This window comes from Ranitomeya variabilis, chromosome 4 (genome assembly GCF_051348905.1).
Source record: "Ranitomeya variabilis isolate aRanVar5 chromosome 4, aRanVar5.hap1, whole genome shotgun sequence".
NCBI classification, from domain to species: Eukaryota; Metazoa; Chordata; class Amphibia; order Anura; family Dendrobatidae; genus Ranitomeya; species Ranitomeya variabilis.
In genome coordinates, this window is record NC_135235.1 from 765,858,762 (window position 1) to 765,882,044 (window position 23,283).

Consider the following 23,283-nt stretch of genomic DNA (forward strand, 5'->3'; position numbering starts at 1 on the left):
AATTAGTAATGAACCGACGATAAAAATTAGCAAAACCCAAGAACTTCTGAAGGCTCTTAACAGATGTAGGTTGTGTCCAGTCACAAATCGCCTGAACCTTGACGGGATCCATCTCAATAGTAGAAGGAGAAAAAATGTACCCCAAAAAAGAAATTTTCTGGACTCCGAAGAGACATTTTGAGCCCTTCACAGAGAATTGGCCCGCAGGACTTGAAACACCTTCCTGACCTGTAGAACATGAGACTCCCAGTCATCACCCTGTTTTATCCGCACAAGATTATACGCACCGCGAAGATCTATCTTAGTGAACCACCTAGCCCCCTTAATGCGAGCAAACAAATCAGTCAATAATGGCAATGGATACTGATATTTGACTGTAATCTTATTCAGAAGGCGATAATCTATACAAGGCCTCAGGGAACCATCTTTTTTTGCCACGAAAAAAAAACCTGCTCCCAGAGGGGACGAAGATGGACGAATATGTCCCTTTTCCAAGGACTCCTTAATATAATTCCGCATAGCAGTATGCTCTGGCACTGACAGATTAAATAAACGACCCTTAGGGAACTTACTGCCAGGAATTAATTCTATAGCACAGTCACAATCCCTATGAGGAGGGAGCGAATTGAGCTTAGGCTCCTCAAAAACATCCCGATAGTCAGACAAAAACGCAGGGACCTCAGACGGAGTAGATGAAGCGATTGAAATCAGAGGTGCATCATCATGAACCCCCTGACATCCCCAGCTTAACACAGACATTGTTTTCCAATCCAGGACTGGATTATGAGTTTGTAACCATGGCAGACCAAGCACTAGTACATCATGTAAATTATACAGTACAAGGAAGCGAATCACCTCCTGATGAACGGGAGTCATGCGCATGGTCACTTGTGTCCAGTACTGCGGTTTATTCATAGCCAATGGTGTAGAGTCAATTCCCTTCAAAGGAATAGGAACTTCCAGAGGCTCCAGACTAAAACCGCAGCGTTTGGCAAATGACCAATCCATAAGACTCAGGGCAGCGCCCGAATCCACATAGGCATCGACGGAAATGGATGAAAGTGAACAAATCAGAGTTACAGACAAAATGAACTTAGACTGCAGAGTACTAATGGCAAAAGATTTATCAACCTTTTTTGTGCGTTTAGAGCATGCTGATATAACATGAGCTGAATCACCACAATAAAAACACAATCCATTTTTCCGCCTATAATTTTGCCGTTCACTTCTGGACTGAATTCTATCACATTGCATAGTCTCAGGTGCCTGTTCAGAAGACACCGCCAACTGGTGCACAGGTTTGCGCTCCCGTAAACGCCGATCAATCTGAATGGCCATAGCCATAGACTCATTCAGACCTGTAGGCGCAGGGAACCCCACCATAATATCCTTAATGGCCTCAGAAAGACCATCTCTGAAGTTTGCAGCCAGGGCGCACTCATTCCACTGAGTAAGCACCGACCATTTCCGAAATTTTTGACAATATACTTCCGCTTCATCATGCCCCTGAGAGAGGGCTAATAAAGCCTTTTCAGCCTGAATCTCCAGGTTAGGTTCCTCATAGAGCAATCCCAGTGCCAGAAAAAACGCATCCACACTGAGCAATGCAGGATCCCCTGGTGCCAATGCAAATGCCCAATTCTGAGGGTCGCCCCGCAGGAAATATATTACAATCTTAACCTGCTGAGCAGGGTCTCCAGAGGAGCGAGATTTCAAAGAAAGAAACAATTTGCAATTGTTCCTGAAATTCAGGAAGGTAGATCTATCTCCAGAAAAAAACTCTGGAATAGGAATTCTAGGTTCAGACATGGGAGTGTGAACAACAAAATCCTGTATGTTTTGAACTTTTGCCGCAAGATTACTCAGGCTGGAAGCCAAACTCTGAACATCCATGTTAAACAGCTAAGGTCAGAGCCATTCAAGGGTTAAGAGGAGGTAAGAAGCAGCTAGACAGCAATTAAGGGCTAGGCAGCAAAACTCTGAGGGGAAAAAAAAAAAAAAAAAATTTCCCTTAAACACTTCTTTTTCTCCTGCTTCAGCCCAAACAATTAACACTTTGTGGGCCGGCTATACTGTCATGGATCCCAATGGCTGGGGATCGCACTGGACAAGCAAAATAACATAAATAACGGACGAGCTCTAGGGTGATGGAACCTGGGCTGACCGCTGCCCTACTCCTGACAAACACAACTAGAAATAGCCAGGGAGCGTGCCTACGTTGATTCTAGACGCCACGCGCCAGCCTAAGAGCTAACTAGCACTGCAGAGGAAATAAAGACCTAGCTTGCCTCCAGAGGAATTAACCCCAAAAGGTATAGTTGCCCCCCACATGTATTGACGGTGAAATGAGAGGAAGACACGCACATAGAGATGAAAATAGATTTAGCAAAATGAGGCCCGCTATAACTAGAAAGCAGAATGATACAAAAGGGGTCTGAGCGGTCAGCAAAAAACCCTAATCAAAAACCATCCTGAGATTACAAGAACCCATGTGCCAACTCATGGCACATGGGGAGAACCTCAGCCCACTAGAGCTACCAGCTAGCATAGAGTCATAATTAGCAAGCTGGACAAAAAACCAAACAACTGAAAAACAGAACTTAGCTTATCCTGAGAAATCTGGGAGCAGGTAGTCAGGAACCAAACTGAGCACATCTGAGTACATTGATAGCCGGCAAGGGAAAGACAGGAAAGCCAGGTTAAATAGGAAACACCCAGCCTCTGATGGACAGGTGGAAACCAGAGACCGCAACCCACCAAAGTCACCCAGTACCAGCCGTAACCACCAGAGGGAGCCCAAAAACAGAATCCACAACAGGAGCCCAAGGACCGAATTCACAAAAATACCGTTTACAGCCACCGGAGGGAGCCCAAGAACGGAATTCACAACAGTACATATTCACCATCACCTTGATCCCCGAAGCCATTGCGCACCTGTAAAAAATATTAAAATAATAAACAATATACTCCCTGATCCGCAGATATCCAATTACTATGAGTGTCTCACGACGATCTCCCGTGGAGAGCTGTCACATCAGCTGATGCGACCGCTCTCCAGGGGCTCCGACGATACAATGACGGAAGGTATCCTTCCGCACTGTATCCCTCTGCGGCTGTGAGAAATAGCTCCTACTCTCACTTGCGACACTGCTGTGTGGGAAAATTCCCATGCAGCTTTGCCATAAAGTGAGAGCCTGAACTACAGTAACCTCTTCAGTGATACACTGACAGGAGACAATGGCTCCTGCAGTACGTCACTGGAGGCCCTATAGAGCGGTGACATCTCCCGATGTCACTGATCTATAGGGTAGATCGTTGTGGGACACTCGTTATTAATTGGACTGCGTCGGACAGGAAGTATACGGTTGGTTTATTATTTTTACTTTTCTTGCAGGCGATCGAGTAGTAAGTATGGTGAAATTAAGAATATTAAAAAAAAAATTCTGGCTGTGTCTTTTTTTACTTTCACTACTACAGGATTAATAATGGATAGGCGCCTTATTGACGCCTCTCCATTATTAACCGGGCTTAATGTCACCTTACAATACAAAGGTGACATTAACCCCTTATTACCCCATATCCCACTGCTACTTGGGAGTGGGAAGAGAGAGGCTAAGTGCCAGAATTGGTGCATCTTAGAGATGCGCCATTTTTGGGGCGGCTGGGAGCTGGTATTTGTAGCCGGGGGTGGCAAACCATGGCCCCTCTCTAAGCTTTGAATATCAGCCCACAGCTGTCTGCGTAGCCTTTCTAGCTATAAAATATAGGGGGAACCCACGTCATTTTGGGGGAGTCCCCCTATTTTAATAGCCAGAAAAGGCTATGCAGACAGCTGCGGGCTGACATCATAGCCTGGGAAGGGGCCATGGGTATTACCCCATTCCCAGGCTAGAAATATAATGCCCCCGGCAGTTGGCTTTCCCCCTCTGGTGCAGAAAATTGCGCGGGAGCCCACATTTTTTTTTTCCAAAAATAAAACATTGTTTATTAATAAACATCGGTCTTGCTATTACATATCTATGGATATATCTATAGAGATAGATATGGATATATCTATCTATCGATCTATCTATAGATATATTTATAGATGGACAGATATATCTATACTTAGATAAATCTATCCATATATCTATCCATAGATATATCTATAGATAGATAGATCTATAGATACATAGAAGGAATGAGATAGATATATGAATAGATCTATCTATCTCTCATTCCTTCTATCTATCTATCTGTCTGTGTATAATGGAGTGTGGGTTGGACAAATGTAAAAGAGGTTGGGCAAAAAATGACATCACAAATCTTTTTTTTTTCAATAATAGATCTTTATTTAGCTTTCAAAAACGCATACAAATCAGCATGAAAAAACACATCAAAAACACAGCAAATCCGCACCTGCGTTTTCTGGCAAGAGAGGGAAGAATCTGCACAGAAAATTCCACAGGCAAATCTACAACGTGTGCACATACCCTTAGTCCAGGTCTGGGAGGAGAGCCCTCAGTACACCATCCGCCGCCTCATCAGGAGCATGCCCAGGCATTGTAGGGAGGTCATACAGGCACGTGGAGGCCACACACACTACTGAGCATCATTTCCTTGTCTTGAGGTATTTCTACTGAAGTTGGATCAGCCTGCAATTTGATTTTCCACTTTGATTTTGAGCCATAATTCCAACTCCAGACCTCTGTGGGATATTAGTTGTGATTTACATTGATCATTGTTAGGTTTTACTGTTCTCTGCGCATTCCAATATGTAATGAATACAGATTTAAAATTGGAATATTTCATTCAGTGATATCTAGGATGTGCTATTTTAGTGTTCCCTTTTTTATTGAGCAGTATATATAAATATTTATTATACGGGGCTTTGCTTGTGGAGTGAGCGTGGCTTCATACATACACACACACACACACATATGTATGTATACATGATTGATTACCACTTCTGTCTCTGTAAAAACTATCCCCTTTAACCCCTTTCCAACATCAGGTGTAAATGTACGCCGATGTCGGACTCCTTTCCTTTGATGTGGGCTCCAGCGCTGAGCCACATCTTTTCTGGCACATGTCAGCAAGCGCAACAGAAATCCGGCCCATCAGTGACTCAGTCACATGATCGCGGGTCACCGATGTGTTGGCATGACAACCAGAGGTCTCCAGAAGAAGTTTATGGTTGTCACTGCTGGATTGCTATGAGCACCGCCCACCAGCCGAAAACGCAGGGACCAGGGATTGTCCTGCCGAACTCCCGCTCTCCTTTTAACATGGGCAAAACGCTACTCAGGCAACACAGGGTGAGGGTAAAAGTGTGGCAAAGCTTTATTGTACCACAAAACAGGCAGATAACACATAGAACAGTCCCGGCTCAGTACGCAAGATGGGGCACATTACAGAGTCTCACCCTTCCACTGACTCGCCGGGATAATAGCAGCTGTGACTACAGATCTTCCAGGGTCGCCACCTCACCTGTGGCACACACACAGAGGAGGCAATGACAAGTGTAGGAAGATGACAGTCTATTGAGTCCATACAAGGTACAAGGCCAGTTGATCTGAGGATCACATCCTGGCTTCTCCAAACGTATCCATGGTTCAGCGATGGTCAATGGAGCAGATCTGTATTCTTCCAACCGAGGCTGAAAACCCCTAGGTTGTTTCCTATAGAATGATAGATCCGTGTCCCTCGTAATGGAGCCATGATGCTCCCGCCAGCTCCTGTTCCCAGTGATGCTTTGCGGTAATGACCTGTGATAACGTAGCAGTCTCGCGTGATCCTACGTCATCTGGAGTTATTTTGCAAGGCATCACTGGGAATGGGAGCATCGCGAGGATGGGGAAGGCTGTGGGGGCCACCGGAAGGTGAGAATAGCACGATTTTTTATTTTTGTTATTATTTTTAACATTATATCTTTTTACTATTGATGCTGCATAGGCAGGGGGGGGGGGGGGTGACAAGTTCCCTTTAATTTGAAAGCCAGCATACAGATAACAGTCTGTTATTCTTCGTTTGTAAAAATAGTCATCTGGTTAATTAAGATACAATGCTGTATGTCTTCACAATGCCAAAAGTAAACAAAAAACGTTTTAAAAAAAAATTTAAAACATAAAAAAATATAAAAGTTCAAATCACCCCCTTTTCGCTCCATTCAAAATAAAATAAAAAAATCAAACATACACATATTTGATATCGCCGCATTCAGAATTGCTTGATCTATCAGTATAAAAAAAGAATTAAACCATTCGCGTAGCGAGAAAAAAAAAGTCAAAACTCCACAATTACATTTTTTTGGTCACCGCAACATTGCAGTAAAATGCAATAACGGGCAATCAAACAAAAGATCATATCTGCACCAAAATAGTATAATTAAAAACGTCAGCTCGCACGCAAAAAATAAGCCCTCAACCAACCCGAGATCATGAAAAATGGAGATGCCACGGGTATCGGAAAATGGTGCAATTCTCTTATACTTTATCTAATAAAGAGGAGTTATTTTTCCTGATAAATGTTTGTTTTGGGTCGTTTATTTTCTGTTGGTATTAGGTTTATCCTATAAAACTCCCATATAATATTCCATCCTTGAACGCACGCTGCACGCATCATGTTTTTGTACAATTTGTCAATAATATATATAGGTTCTCCCCGTCTGAGTTATTTTTGAAGGTCAACAAAGTACGATTTTCCTGTAATTCATTTCTCATCCTCTAGGTATAATAATGGCTTTTCCCTGTGTGGGATTTTTGCTGTTTATAAAGGTTGACAACTACTTGGACAAGCCCTTCTCATTCCTCATGTTTGGTCCTGTTAAAATAAAAATCCTCATACAAACCTCCCCTGGTGGCGCCGTTTCACTGGTGTTGGCGATTGTGTTCTTGGGGCTCTTTTGAGGTTTTTACGTCATGTGAGCCCTGTGCCCAATCAGCGCTGACATCACTGTCCCCACCTTCGGACAGGGTGGATTGATTTAAATCACGCCGATTTAAATCATGATTTAAATCACGATTTAAATCAAAAGATTTTTTTCTATTTAAATCGGATCGATTTAAATCATGATTTTAATCATGATTTAAATCACTGATTTAAATCAAAAGGTTTTTTTTAATATAAATCACGATTAAAATGAGAAGTGAGAGCAGTGCGCATGTGCGCCCATAGTTACACGGACGAAACTAGGGGCAACGATCTAACGCCAGGGTGAGGGGGGGACCCCAAAGTAAGTAAAAATCTTTTTTGTTTTACTATATGGCAATAGGTAGGTGTTTAAAAGCAGCATGTCTTAATTGTATAAACTATTAATAGCCTCCACATTTTGTTCATACTGCCCCTTTAATTCCACACTTCTAGCTTGGTTTCACTTTTGGTTTAGTTTCTTTTTCCATTCAGTTGACATGCCCAAACTTGTTGGATAGTCAGCATCCTACAGAAACCTCTGGAAGAGCATGGCATTGTGAATGCTACACATATACAGCCTTTATTCTACTGAGTTAAACAACTCAGCTTTATCTCATGATGGAAGAACCTTTGGATGGTAAAATATTTTCCTCAAAAAGCAGTTTATTGAAAAAAATCCGATTTAAATCAAAAAAATCCGATTTTTTTGATTTTTTTAAAAAAACATTGATTTTTATCCACCCTGCCTTCGGACAAATCAAGCATCATGAGGCAGAGAGCAGCCGCGGCCCTGGCTTCCTGTTCATGTTCAATACGTCCGAAGGAAGGAACAGTGAAGCTGCCGCTGATCGGGTGCAGGGCTCGTGTGATGTAACCACCTCACATAAGCCCCGGGACAGTGAGTCTCGACACCGCTGAAGTGGAGCCGGCCGCCAGCAGAGTATGAGTGTTTTTATTTTAATGAGGCCAAACATGAGGAAAGAGTTCACTGAGAAAAAAAGAAAAAAAAAAAAATTATATATACTGTATTTTTTGGACTATAAGATGCACCTAGGTTTTAGAGGAGGAAATTAGGAAAAAAAGAAGCAAAGAATGTGGTCAATTCTGTACTTAACCCCTTCATGACCCAGCCTATTTTGACCTTAATGACCTGGCCATTTTTTGCAATTCTGACCAGTGTCCCTTTATGAGGTACTAACTCAGGAACGCTTCAATGGATCCTAGCGATTCTGAGAACGTTTTTTCGTGACATATTGGGTTTCATGTTAGTGGTAAATTTAGATCGATAATTTTTGCGTTTATTTGTGAAAAAATTGAAAAACTGGCGAAAATTTTCCAAATTTCACAATTTTCAAATTTTGAATTTTTATTCTGTTAAACCAGAGAGTTATGTGACAAAATAGTTAATAAATAACATTTCTCACATGTCTACTTTACAACAGCACAATTTTGGAAAAAAATAAAAAATTTTGTTAGGAAGTTATACAGTAAAGGTTAAAAGTTGACCAGCGATTTCTCATTTTTACAACAAAATTTACAAAACCATTTTTTTTAGGGACCACATCACATTTAAAGTGACTTTGGGGGGTCAATAGGACAGAAAATACCCAAAAGTGACACCATTCTAAAAACTGCACCACTCAAGATGATCAAAACCACATTCAAGAAGTTTATTAACCCTTCCGCTGTTTTACAGCAGCAGAAGCAACATGGAAGCAAAAAATGAACATTTAACTTTTTAGTCAGAAAAAAGTTATTTTAGCAACAATTTCTTTATTTTCATAAGGGTAAAAGGAGAAAGTGGACCCCAAAATTGTTGTCCAATTTGTCCTGAGTACACTGATACCTTACATGTGGGGGTAAACCACTGTTTGGGCGCACGGCAGGGCTCGGAAGGGAAGGAGTGACTTTTTGAATGGAAAATCAGCTCCAATCTTTAGCGGATACCATATCGTGTTTGGAGAGCCCCTGTGTGCCTAAACAATGGAGCTCCCCAACAAGTGACCACATTTTGGAAACTAGACCCCCAGGGAACTTGTCTAGATGCATAGTGAGCACTTTGAACCCGCAGGTGCTTCACAAATTGATCCATAGAAATGAAACAGTACTTTTTTTTTTTCACAAAAAATTTCTTTTAGCCTCAATTTTTTCATTTTCACATGGGCAACAGGATAAAATTGATCATAAAATTTGTTGGTCAATTTCTCCTGAGTACACCGATACCTCATATGTGGTCATAAACCACTGATTGCGCGCATGGCAGGGCTCGGAAGGGAAGGAGCGCCATTTGACTTTTTGAATGGAAAATTAGCTCTAACCATTAGCGGACACCATGTAGCGTATGGAGAGCCCCTGTGTGCCTAAACATTGGAGCTCCCCAACAAGTGACCCCATTTTGGAAACTAGACCCCCAAGGGAACTTATCTAGATGTGTGGTGAGTACTTTGAACCCCCAAGTGCTTCACAGAAGTTTATAACGCAGAGCCGTGGAAATAAAAAATCATTTTTTTTCCTCAAAAATGATTTTTTTTTAGCCCACAATTTTTTATTTTCACAAGGGTAACGGGTGAAATTAGACCCCCAAAGTTGTTGTGCAATTTTTCCTGAGTACGCTGATGCCCCATATGTTTGGGTAAACCACTGTTTGGGCGCACGTCCGGGCTCGGAAGGGAGGGAGCACAATTTTACTTTTTGAACGCAAGATTGGCTAGAATCAATGGTGGCGCCATGTCGCGTTTTTGAGAGCCCCTGATGCACCTAAACAGTGGAAACCCCTTAATTCTAACTCCCCACTAACCCTAATCTCAACCCTAACCATTTTTTTTTTTTTTTTTTTGAGCTGTGCGCACAGGAGCCGTTCTGTCCAACGTGTCCACATGGACATTCCTTTTCTGAATCCTGCTCATACAGGTATTGTACATATGACCAGGTTTTAAATACATCAGATAGGGATTACATTCATTAGTTAGGACTGCTGTGATATGGGTATACCTTGGCGATTGGTACAGCGGCTTAATATACATTTTTTGCAAAAAACGTATCAACCAAATACCCTGTTTTTTCCATCTTTTTACTAGCACTTGCTGTCCACTGTGATTTTTTTGCAACAGAGTGGTTTTGGTTTTACTGTGCTTTTTTTTTTTTTTTTTGTGTTTTCAAGTCTCTTGGTGGTGTGAACATGTCCTTACTGGCTTGTTCACTGTGCGCGCAGCTCATGTGTTCTGGTTCTACACAATTGTTTTCTTGTTTATACAAGACTGGGGAGGCCTCCACCCCTCTTTTTTTGAGCTGTGCGCACAGGAGCCGTTCTGTCCAACGTGTCCACATGGACATTCCTTTTCTGAATCCTGCTCATACAGGTATTGTACATATGACCAGGTTTTAAATACATCAGATAGGGATTACATTCATTAGTTAGGACTGCTGTGATATGGGTATACCTTGGCGATTGGTACAGCGGCTTAATATACATTTTTTGCAAAAAACGTATCAACCAAATACCCTGTTTTTTCCATCTTTTTACTAGCACTTGCTGTCCACTGTGATTTTTTTTGCAACAGAGTGGTTTTGGTTTTACTGTGCTTTTTTTGTGTTTTCATTAGCGGACACCATGTAGCGTATGGAGAGCCCCTGTGTGCCTAAACATTGGAGCTCCCCAACAAGTGACCCCATTTTGGAAACTAGACCCCCAAGGGAACTTATCTAGATGTGTGGTGAGTACTTTGAACCCCCAAGTGCTTCACAGAAGTTTATAACGCAGAGCCGTGGAAATAAAAAATCATTTTTTTTCCTCAAAAATGATTTTTTTTTAGCCCACAATTTTTTATTTTCACAAGGGTAACGGGTGAAATTAGACCCCCAAAGTTGTTGTGCAATTTTTCCTGAGTACGCTGATGCCCCATATGTTTGGGTAAACCACTGTTTGGGCGCACGTCCGGGCTCAGAAGGGAGGGAGCACAATTTTACTTTTTGAACGCAAGATTGGCTAGAATCAATGGTGGCGCCATGTCGCGTTTTTGAGAGCCCCTGATGCACCTAAACAGTGGAAACCCCTTAATTCTAACTCCCCACTAACCCTAATCTCAACCCTAACCATAGCCCTTAACCCCAACACACCCCTAACCACAACCCTAACACCAACACACCCCTAACCCCAACCATAATCCCAACCCTAACCCCAACACACCCCTAACCCTAATTCCAACATAACCCTAATTCCAACCCTAATTCTAACCCTATCCCTAATTCTAACCCTAACCCTAGTGGAAAAATAAAAATAAATATATTTTCTTTATTTCATTATTTTACCTACCTATGGGGGTTATAAAGGAAGGGGGGAATTTACTATTTTTTATATTTTGATCACTGTGATAAGATCTATCACAGTGATCAAAATGTACCTGGAATGAATGAATGAATCTGCCGCCATTTTGGAAGATGGCGGCGCCCATGAGGGAAGATGGACGGACACCGGGACTCGGGAGGTACGGGAGTGTGGGATCGGACCGTGGGGGAGCGGAGGACAGGTCAGGGGGGAGGAGGGCAGTGGAGGACAAGATGGAGGGGAGGAAAGACTGACGGCGGCGGCAGATCGCTGCCGTCAGTCGGTGGCGGGGGGGCAGATTAGGGTCTCCAGCATGATATTGCAGCATCGGCCATGGCTGAAATGTAATATTTCACCAAGTTTCATTGCTGAAATATTACAATTGCTCTGATTGGCTGTTGAAAGTGAAACAGCCAATTAGAGCGATCGTAGCCACGGGGTGGGGGGGGGCAAATCCCCCCCCCCCTGGGCTCAAGTATAACTCCTCCTGTACCTGCAGGTCGGGTGACATTTGAGTTAACCCTTTCACCCGACCTGCAGGAACGCGATCCCACCATGATGTCGCATAAGCGTCACAGGTCGGATTCGCACTGACTTTCATGATGCCTACGTGGCGTCACAGGTCGGGAAGGGGTTAATATCCCCTATCCTGATACACATGGCCCCTCATCCCTAGCCTGGTATGCATGTCTCCTCATCCCTATCCTGGCAGGAATGATCGCCCTCATCCCTATCCTGGTATGCATGGCCCTCATCACTATCCTGGCAGGAATGATCGCCCTCAGCTTTATCCTGGTATGCATGGCCCCATCCCTATCCTGGTATGCATGGCCCTCATCCCTATCCTGGTATGCAGGACCCCATCCCAATTCTGGTATGCATGGCCCAATCCTTATAACTCCCCCCACACCCATCCTGGTCTGCATGGCCCCATCAGAAAATATAAAAAAAAACCCAAAGCATTACACTTACCTATCCGTCGCTCCCTCGCAGCGTCCTGCTCCGATGCCAGCAGCTGCTTTATGCTTGTAAGCAGCAAATTGCAGGGACGTCACAAGCAGAGCATAGCTGCCGGAGTACTCGCCGGGACTGTGCACAGAGAGTGGTGAGTATTCATTGCTCTTCAGTAGTGCAGTGTCAGCCACTGGCTTCCTGCTGCTGCCGGCGGTCACGTGTGCCGCTACGTAAGAGAAATGAATATTCATTGGATTCATTCATCAGGAGACTATTTAATATTGAACTATATTCAAGCGGAACTAGACGAAGAAAACCCTAAAATCATGTATCATGTTATCCAAAACAGTCAGAAAACTAGTCACATATTGGCAGATCCCAGACCTCACACTATATACTTTGTAAGTTTATAAGCCACTCCAGTGTCAGGAATAGATAGTATGTGAAAATACAGTATATACCGCTCAGGGAACACTTAACTTTCAGAGATAATCTCCATATTCATACTAAATAATGGCACCGATCTTCCAGACATTATGGTTGCACACATCCCTAGCCTTTATAACGATATTGCACTCATTCCTTGACAGACCGCAGCATGGCCATTAGTTAGAAGCTGCTATTGATCTTTGGAGCAGGTAAGTTTTCCCTGAGTGGCACATATTGGGCCCTCTGAAAACGGAGTTTAGTCTAGCACAAGTTGTCTGCACTACTAATTAACAGCTGTTACAATACCAAACTAGGTCAGTCCCTATAGGAGGAAAAACACAAGAATTATACTGTATTTTCACATACTATCTATTCCTGACACTGGAGTAGCTTATAAACTTACAAAGTATATAGTTTGAGGTCTGGAATTTGCAATATGTGGCTGGTTTTCTGACTGTTTCCGATAACATGATACATATTAGGTTTTTTTTGTCTATTCTCGCTTGAATATAGGTCAATATTAAATAGTGTCCTGATGAGTCGCCTTTGGTGAGGACGATGAAACCTGTAGAAATGAGAGGCTTGGAGAGTGAGTGTGTATACGTCACCTCACCCTATATACTGTACTGTGGGGTACACGTTTTTTCTATTAGTCAAAACTAACCTTCGGGGGTGAATTAAGGATATAGTTTTACATTTGGAATTAATAAAGTTTAGTTTTATCCTTTTGTCAGTAAACATGAAGAACGACAAGAGACAACCCATTTAGGAAGATTCAATTGTGGTTAAAACTATTCCAACATTATGAACATAAAAAGGCTTCTCCCCTATGTGACTGACATCTCTGATGTTTATTAACAGTTGATTTCCAAGTAAAATATTTCCCACATTAAGAAAATGAAAAAGGCTTCTCCCCTGAGTGACTGCTCTGATGTCTAACAAGAAGCGCTTTCCTGTTAAAATATTTCCCACATTCTGAACAGGAAAAAGGCTTCTCTCCTGTGTGAGTTCTTTGGTGAATAACAAGATTCCCTTTGTAGGTAAAACATTTTCCACATTCTGAACAGAAAAAAGGCTTCTCTCCTGTGTGAGTTCTTTGGTGACTAACAAGATTCCCTTTGTAGGTAAAACGTTTCCCACATTCTGAACAGGAAAACGGCTTCTCCCCTGTGTGAGTTCTCTGGTGACTAACAAGATGCAATTTCTGGTTAAAACCTTTCCCACATTCTGAACAGGAAAAAGGCTTCTCTACTGAGTGAGCTCTCTGGTGGGTAACCAAACATGATTTCTGATTAAAACATTTCCCACATTCTGAACAGGAAAAGGACTTCTCCCCTGTGTGACTGCTCTGATGTCTAACAAGAAGCACTTTCCTGTTAAAACATTTCCCACATTCTGAACAGGAAAAAGGCTTCTCCCCTGTGTGAGTTCTCTGGTGACTAACAAGATGCCATTTCTGGTTAAAACCTTTCCCACATTCTGAACAGGAAAAAGGCTTCTCTCCTGAGTGAACTCTCTGGTGGATAACCAAACATGATTTCTTGTTAAAACATTTCCCACATTCTGAACAGTAAAAAGGCTTCTCTCCTGAATGAGCTCTCTGGTGGGTAACCAAACATGATTTCTGGTTAAAACATTTCCCACATTCTGAACACGAAAAAAGCTCTCCTATGTGAGCTCTCTGGTGAGTAACCAAATATGATTTCTGGTTAAAACATTTCCCACATTCTGAACAGGAAAAAGGCTTCTCCCCTGTGTGAGTTCTCTGGTGACTAACAAGATTCCCTTTCCGGTTAAAACATTTCCCACATTCTGAACAGAAAAAAGGCTTCTCCCCTGTGTGGGTTCTCTGGTGCTTAACAAAATTCTTTTTGCAGGTAAAACATTTCCCACATTCTGAACATGAAAAAGGCTTCTCTCCTGTGTGAGTTCTTTGGTGTTCATTAAGATTCCCTTTCTGGCTATAACATTTCCCACATTCTAAACATGAAAAAGGCTTCTCCCCTGTGTGGGTTCTCTGGTGTGTAACAAGACTCCCTTTATGCTTAAAACATTTTCCACATTCTGAACAGGAAAAAGGCTTCTCCCCTGTGTGAGTTCTATGGTGATAAACCAAATCTGATTTCTGGTTAAAACTTTTCCCACATTCTGAACATGAAAATGACTTCTTTGCTTTAGGAGCAGTTTGTTTTTTAATGCCTCTTTTGTGACTTTGATTTTCCTTAGTAGTCAGTAATGAATCAGAAGATGGGACCTGTTTCGTAGGATCAGATGACAGATCTTTGCTGTTAATGGATGAGGATATATCTGGAGTAACAGCAATCACTTCAGTTGTATCTTGTAGGATCTCAAGATCATCAGATTTAAAAATTGAAGATGTCAGCTGTCCCTCTGATCTCCTGGTACAGTCATCTGCTAAGATAAAAAACAATTTTTTTTTAATAAAATATCCTTGAGTTTTATATTTTTGAACATTTCTACTTAAACTGTCCATAAAAATGGCAAGCTATGTAAAAAAACTTTAATTATTTACCAAGACAATGACAGTTCACAGTCTAATAGAACACAGTGTTGGATGAGCCAGTAGTGCGTGGTGTTCAACTGTTTGTTCATTCTGCCTCCCAAATATAGAAGAAAAAGAAACCAATCAATGCTATGTAGGTGAAAATAATAGCACTGGGCGGCCCGCCTGTATGTGCATTAGTGATAGGCTGTAAACCAGATGCTCTGCATTGCCTGTGTGAACAATGCCACATACAGACTATTATCTCTTATCTTTTTGTGCACTAATACCAAACAGCCAACACTGGATTGAAAGTGGTTGTTTCATCGGTATTTTTTGCACCTGTGTTTTTGCCATCATTAATCGGGTCCGCTGCACCCTGCCAGTGCATTTGTTTGGAGGTTTCAGCAGGTAATCATCTCTGCTTTTTTCTCAGTGACTTTTTTCAATTTTTTGGAGGATTTTTCAGTCCTCTTTTTGTGTCTGTGAGCTTTTACTCTATGTTTAGCGTTAGGACTGGCAAAATGTAAGGACCCTTGACGCGGGTTGCCAGCTTACATATTGAGGCCCCAATATTAACCCCTTCATGACCCAGCCTATTTTGACTTTTAATGACCTGGCCGTTTTTTGCATTTCTGACCAGTGTCCCTTTATGGGGTAATAACTCAGTAATGCTTCAACGAATCCTAGCGATTCTGAGATTGTTTTTTCGTGACATATTGGGCTTCATGTTAGTGATAAATTTAGGCCGATAATTTTTGTTTTTATTTGTGAAAAAAAATGGAAATTTGGCTAAATTTTTGAAAATTTCGCAATTTTCAAATTTTGAATTTTTATTCTGTTAAACGAGAGAGTTATGTGACACAAAATAGTTAATAAATAACATTACCCACATGTGTACCTTACACCAGCACAATTTTGGAAACAAAATTTTTTTTTGCTAGGAAGTTATAAGGGTTAATAGTTGACCAGCGATTTCTCATTTTTTCAGCAAAATTTACAAAACCTTTTTTTTTAGGGACCACCTCACATTTGAAGTCAGTTTGAGGGGTCTATATGGCTGAAAATACCCAATAGTGACACCATTCTAAAAACTGCACCCCTCAAGGTGCTCAAAACCACATTCAAGAAGTTTATTAACCCTTCAGGTGCTTTACAGCAGCAGAAGCAACATGGAAGGAAAAAATGAACATTTAACTTTTTAGTCACAAAAATGATCTTTTAGCACCAATTTTTTTATTTTCCCAAGGGTAAAAAGATAAACTGGACCCCAAAAGTTATTGTACAATTTGTCCTGAGTACGCCGATACCCCATATGTGGGGGGGAACTACTGTTTGGGCGCACGACAGGGCTCGGAAGGGAAGGAGCACCATTTGACTTTTTAAATGAAAAATTGGCTCCAATCTTTAGCGGACACCATGTCGCGTTTGGAGAGCCCCTGTGTGCCTAAACATTGGAGCTCCCCCACAAGAGACCCCATTTTGGAAACTAGACCCCCCAAGGAACTTTTCTAGATGCATAGTGAGCACATTTAACCCCCAGTTGCTTCACAAATTGATCCATAACAATGAAAAAGTACTTTTTTTTTCACAAACAATTTATTTTGGCCTCAATTTGTTCATTTCCACATGGGCAACAGGATAAAATGGATCCTACAATTTATTGGGCAATTTCTCCTGAGTACACGGATACCTCACATGTGGGGGTAAACCACTGTTTGGGCACACAGCCGGGCTTGGAAGGGAAGGAGCGCCATTTGACCTTTTGAATGAAAAATTAGCTCCAATCGTTAACGGACACCATGTCGCGTTTGGAGAGCCCCTGTGTGCCTAAACATTGGAGCTCCCCCACATGTGACCCCATTTTGGAAACTAGACCTCCCATGGAACTAACCTAGATGTGCGGTGACCACTTTAAACCCCAAAGTGCTTCACAGAAGTTTATAACGCAGAGCCATGAAAATAAAAAATCATTTTTCTTTCCTCAATAATGATTTTTTAGCCCGCAATTTTTTATTTTCACAACAGTAACAGCAGAAATTGGACCCCAAAAGTTGTCCAGTTTTTCCTGTGTACGCTGATACCCCATATGTGGGGGGGAACCACTGTTTGGGCACACGTCGGGGCTCGGAAGGGAAGTAGTGACGCTTTGAAATGCAGACTTTGATGGAATGGTCTGCGGGCGTCATGTTGCATTTGCAGAGCCCCTGATGTGCCTAAACAGTAGAAACCCCCCACAAGTGACCCCATTTTGGAAACTAGACCCCCCAAGGAACTTATCTAGATATGTGGTGAGCACTTTGAACCCCCAAGTGCTTCACAGAAGTTTACAACGCAGAGCCGTGTAAATAAAAAAAAAGATTTTCTTTCCTCAAAATGATATTTTAGCAAGCAATTTTTTATTTTCACAAGGGTAACAGGAGAAATTGGACCCCAATAGTTGTTGCCTAGTTTGCACTGAGTGTGCTGGTACCCCTTATGTGGGGGTAAACCACTGTTTGGGCACACGTCGGGGCTCGGAAGGGAAGTAATGACGCTTTGAAATGCAGACTTTGATGGAATGGTCTGTGGGCGTCATGTTGCATTTGCAGAGCCCCTGATGTGCCTAAACAGTAGAAACCCCCCACAAGTGACCCCATTTTGGAAACTAGACCCCCCAAGGAACTTATCTAGATATGTGGTGAGCACTTTGAACCCCCAAGTGCTTCACAGAAGTTTACAACGCAGAGCCGTGAAAATAAAAAAATAATTTTTCTTTCCTCAAAAATTATGTTTTAGCAAGCAGTTTTTTATTTTCACAAGGGTAACAGGAGAAATTGGACCCCAATAGTTGTTGCCCAGTTTGTTCCGAGTATGCTGGTACCCCATATGTGGGGGTAAACCTCTGTTTTGGCGCACATCGAGGCTCGGAAGGGAGGGAGCACCATTTGACTTTTTGAACGCAAGATTGGCTGGAATCAATGGTGGTGCCATGTTGCGTTTGGAGACCCCTGATGTGCCTAAACAGTGGAAACCCCTCAATTCTAACTCCAACACTAACAGACCCCTAACCCTAATCACAACCCTAACCCCAACACACCCCTAACCACAGCCCTAACGCCAACACACCCCTAATCCCAACCCTAACCATAATCCTAACCCTAATCCAAGCCCTAACCCCAACACAACCCTAACCACAACCCTAACCCCAACACACCCCTAACCATAACCCTAACCATAAGCCTAATCTTAACCCCGTTTCCAACCCTAGCCCTAATTCCAACCCTAACTCTAATTCCAACCCTAACCCTAAGGCTATGTGCCCATGTTGCGGATTCTTGTGAGATTTTTCCGCACCATTTTTTAAAAATCCGCAGGTAAAATGCACTGCGTTTTACCTGCGGATTTACCGCGGATTTCCAGTGTTTTTTGTGTGGATTTCACCTGCGGATTCCTATTGAGGAACAGGTGTAAAACGCTGCGGAAACCGCACAAAGAATTGAAATGCTGCGGAAAATACAACACAGCGTTCCCGCGCGGTATTTTCCGCACCATGGGCACAGCGGATTTGGTTTTCCATAGGTTTACATGATACCGTAAACGTGATGGAAAATTGCTGCGAATCTGCAGGCAAATCCGCTGCGGATCCGCAGCCAAATCCGCACCGTGTGCACATAGCCTAATTCTAAGGGTATGTGCACACGATGCGGAAAATACTGCGGATCCACAGCGTTCCCGCGTGGTATTTTCCGCACCATGGGCACAGCGGATTTGGTTTTCTATAGGTTTACATGGAACTGTAAAGCTGATGGAAAACTGCTACGAATCCGCAGCGGCCAATCCGCTGCGGATCCGCAGCCAAATCCGCACCATGTGCACATAGCCTAATTCTAAGGGTATGTGCACACGATGCGGAAAACACTGGGGATCCACAGCGTTTCCGCCGCTGCGGGTCCGCAGCAGTTTCCCATGAGTTTACAAAAAACACTGCGCACATGCTGCGGAAAAAACTGCGCGGAAACGCAGCGGTTTACATTCCGCACATTTCACTTCTTTCTGCGGATTCCGCAGCGGTTTTACGACTGCTCCAATAGAAAACCGCAGTGAAATCCGCAGAAAAACCGCGGTAATTCCGCAGCGGTTTTGCACTGCGGATTTATAAAAATCGCTGCGGAAAAATCCGCAGAGGACCAGAATACGTGTGCACATTCCCAACCCTAACCCTAACCCTAACCCTAGTTTTAACTGTAGTGGAAAAAAAAAATTTCTTTATTTTATTATTGTTCCTAACTATGGGGGTGATAAAGGGGGGGGTTCATTTATTTATTTTTTTTTTTTTTTGATCACTGTGATAGGTTTTATCACAGTGATCAAAATGTACATGGAACGAATCCGGGAGCCTCGGTAAGTATAAGGGGGGGGGGGGGGAGATCGGGGCACGGGGGTGGCATAGGAGCAGGGGGGGAGCGGACAGGAGGACGGGGGAGCAGAGCACAGGACGGAGGGGAGCGGACCACAGATCGGTGGCTTGGGGGGGCGATCGGTGGGGTGGGGGCACATTAGTGTTTCCAGCCATGGCCGATGATATTGCAGCATCGGCCATGGCTGGATTGTAATATTTCACCAGTTTTTTAGGTGAAATATTACAAATCGCTCTGATTGGCAGTTTCACTTTCAACAGCCAATCAGAGCGATCGTAGCCACGGGGGGGTGAAGCCACCCCCCCTGGGCTGAAGTACCACTCCCCCTGTCCCTGCAGATCGGGTGAAATTGGAGTTAACCCTTTCACCCGATCTGCAGGAACGCGATCTTTCCATGACGCCACATAGGCGTCATGGGTCGGATTGGCACCGACTTTCATGACGCCTACGTGGCGTCATGGGTCGGGAAGGGGTTAACTAATACCTTGCATACATTATTTTTTTTTGCACTTTATCTTGCAGGGTGCAGTCGGACCAAGATAGCTCTGTAAACTGTAGGCCTCTATTCGCACAGCATGCATTTTGTAGCACTGGGTGGCCCGCCTGTATGTACATTAGTAATAGGCTGTAAACCAGATACTCTGCATTGCCTGTGTGAACAATACCACATACAGACTATTATTTCTTATCTTTTGTGCACTAATACCAAACAACCAACACTGGATTGAAAGTGGTTGTTTCATCGGTATTTTTTGCACCTGTGTTTTTGCCTTCATTAATCGGGTCCGCTGCACCCTGCCAGTGCATTTGTTTGGAGGCTTCAGCAGGTAATCATCTCTGCTTTTTTCTCTGTGACTTTTTTAGGTGAAAATAATACCAATTCTCATCTCACAAAATACAAGTTCCCACTCAGGTCCATCATCTGTCAATGGAAAAACAGAGGTTCCCACACTATTAGTGGCTCAAAGGCTGTTGAAAAGCAACAGAGTTTCTTTAAACCAATCCAGCAAAATCCGCTCTCACTTCTGAGTCTTGCAGTGTGCTCCAACAACATTTAGGCTATATCCACAAGTTGTGGATTTGGCTGTGGAATTTTCTGTGCAGATTCTGCATTTTTTGGCAGAAAACACAGGTCAGAATCTGCACATTTTTTCACCTTTTTTTTTGCGGATTTGCTGCGGATTTCAGGCGTTTTTTACCCCTGCAGATTTCTGTTATGGAATGGGTGCAGAAACGCTGCAGATCCGCAAAAAGAATTGACATGGTCCTTTTTTGAATCTGCTGTGTTTTCTGTGTGGATTTTTCCACCCCATTAGCACAGTTTTTTTTTCCATTGATTTACATTGTACTGTAAATCACTTGTGGATCTGCAGCGTTTCTGCACGGAAAAAAATGCTGCGGATCTGCAGGAAATCCACAACATGTGCACATACCATTAAGATCCCTGTATTTAGCAATATTATAATGAGAAGAATCCACTTAATTTGCGGTGTGTGTCTCCCAAAGCACAATCTGGGCACTATGTGCTGGGTAATAAAATGGAAAATATGTAATTTTCACTCTCCAACATCCACTTTGTGTTAATTTCCAGAAAGTGGCTGTGGAGTCAAAATATTCATTCCACCTACATACGTGGTTAAAATTGTTGGTACCCATCGTTTAATGACAAAAAAACCCACAATGGTCACAGAAATAACTTGAATCTTACTGAAGTAATAATAAATCAAAATGTATGAAAATGAAAGTCAGACATTGCTTTTCAACCATGCTTCCACAGAATTTTTTAAAAAACTCATGAAATAGGAAATGGGACCCTTAACTTAACCGCTTCTTGATCGCCAACGGTAGATGAATGTCGGCGCTAGCAGGGCTTTGTGCAGCACCGACGTTTCTCTACGGATGGTGGTTTTGTGCTCATCAGGACCCCCACGTACCTTATAACGCTTCCTCCGACTTCATCGAAACCTGATTGGTTCAGGTCCTGATGATGTCAGCATCACAGAAGCCAATGAGACATCACTAGGAAACTTTGTTATAGCAACAAACTTTCCCGGGCAATGTGCCTCATAAAAACGCTGTTTCTCCTCAAATCTCCTGTGAGAGATTAGTGGAGAAACAGTGTTACAAGTGCTGCTGGCAACAGCTGTGTCAGTCAGCGATCTTGTTATAAAGTTAAAAAAAACAAAACAGGTTAGGGTTAGTGCTATAGTTAGGGTTAGTGTTGGGGCTAAAGCTAGCGTTGCTGTAAAGCTAAAGTTAGCTTTGCTGTTTGTGTAGTAAGTTATCTTTAATGGTTTCAAACACTCCAGTTAATTAATACTAATTATTGATATCTTGATATGGTTTCAATCAGTTCTAATATTCAGTATATCCTTACTGTATGGAGTTTGCATAAGGTCATTGAAGTTTAAATGTCCAACCAGATGACCCATCTAGCAGAAGGTCATATGTTATTTAGTAACTGACCAGTTAGTTGTTATTAGTGAATGTATTGTTGTTAGTAACTGACCAGCTACTTGTTGTCAGTAACTGACTAGTTTAACCCCTTCCCAACCTGTGACACAGCGTATGCGTCATGAAAGTGGGTGCCAATCCGACCTGTGACGCATATGCTGCGTCACAGAATGATCGTGTCCCTGCAGATCGGGTGAAAGGGTTAACTGTAATTTCACCCAACCAGCAGGGACAGGGGGAGTGGTACTTCAGCCCAGGGGGGGGTGGCTTCACCCCCCCGTGGCTACGATCGCTCTGATTGGCTGTTGAAAGTGAAACTGCCAATCAGAGCGATTTGTAATATTTCACCTAAAAAACTGGTGAAATATTACAATCCAGCCATGGCCGATGCTGCAATACCATCGGCCATGGCTGGAAACACTAATGTGCCCCCACCCCACCGATCGCCCCCCCAAGCCACCGATCTGTGGTCCGCTCCCCTCCGTCCTGTGCTCTGCTCCCCCGTCCTCCTGTCCGCTCCCCCCCTGCTCCTATGCCACCCCCGTGGCTACGATCCCTCTGATTGGCTGTTGAAAGTGAAACAGCCAATCAGAGCAATCTGTAATATTTCACCAATGAAAATTGGTGAAATATTACAATCCAGCCATGGCCGATGATGCAATATCATCGGCCATGGCTGGAGACCACGATCTGCCCCCGCCACCGCTCTCCTCCCCTCCGTCCTCTGTCCTGTCCTCTGCTCCCCTACGTCCTCCAATCCGCTCCTCCCGCAGTCTGATGTCACCCCCTGCTGTCCCCTGCAGTCTGATGTCACCCCCCGCTGTCCGATCCCACCCCCACATACTTACCGAGTTTCGGTGTCCCTCCCGGTGTCTGTCCGTCTTCTCCATGAGCGCCGCCATCTTCCAAAATGGCGGACACATGCGCAGTGCACCCGCCGAATCGGCCGGCCGGCAGATTCATTCCAAGTACATTTTGATCACGGTGATAATAACCTATCACCGTGATCAAAATTTAAAAAAATAGTATATAACCCCCCCACACTTTATCACCCCCATAGGTAGGGAACATAAAATAAAGAAAATATTTATTTTTATTTTTCCACTAGGGTTAGGCTTAGGGTTGCAATTAGCATTAGGCTTGCAATTAGGGTTAGGGTTGCAACTAGGGTTAGGGTTGCAATTAGGGATAGGGTTAGGGTTGCAATTAGGGTTAGAACTAGGGTTAGGGTTGCAATTAAGGTTAGGTTTGCAATTAGGGTTAGGGTTGCAATCAGGGTTAGGGTTGCAATTAGCATTAGGGTTAGAATTAGGGTTAGAATTAGGCTA

General features: G+C 43.1%; 1 protein-coding gene and 1 pseudogene across 3 annotated transcripts in view; both read right to left on the bottom strand.

Annotated features, from left to right (window-relative positions):
• The window catches only part of LOC143768290 (uncharacterized), a 457,435-nt pseudogene that overhangs the window by 58,046 nt on the left and 376,106 nt on the right, over positions 1 to 23,283 (bottom strand). The gene's annotated exons all lie outside the window — the stretch shown is intronic.
• The window catches only part of LOC143766864 (uncharacterized), a 69,334-nt gene continuing 59,409 nt past the window's right edge, over positions 13,359 to 23,283 (bottom strand). For both annotated transcript variants that reach the window (XM_077254854.1, XM_077254856.1), the window contains one exon: positions 13,359 to 15,013. In XM_077254854.1, the coding sequence (XP_077110969.1) occupies positions 13,488 to 15,013 (1,526 nt within the window). In that variant the 3' untranslated portion in view covers positions 13,359 to 13,487. The remainder of the gene's footprint in view (positions 15,014 to 23,283) is intronic.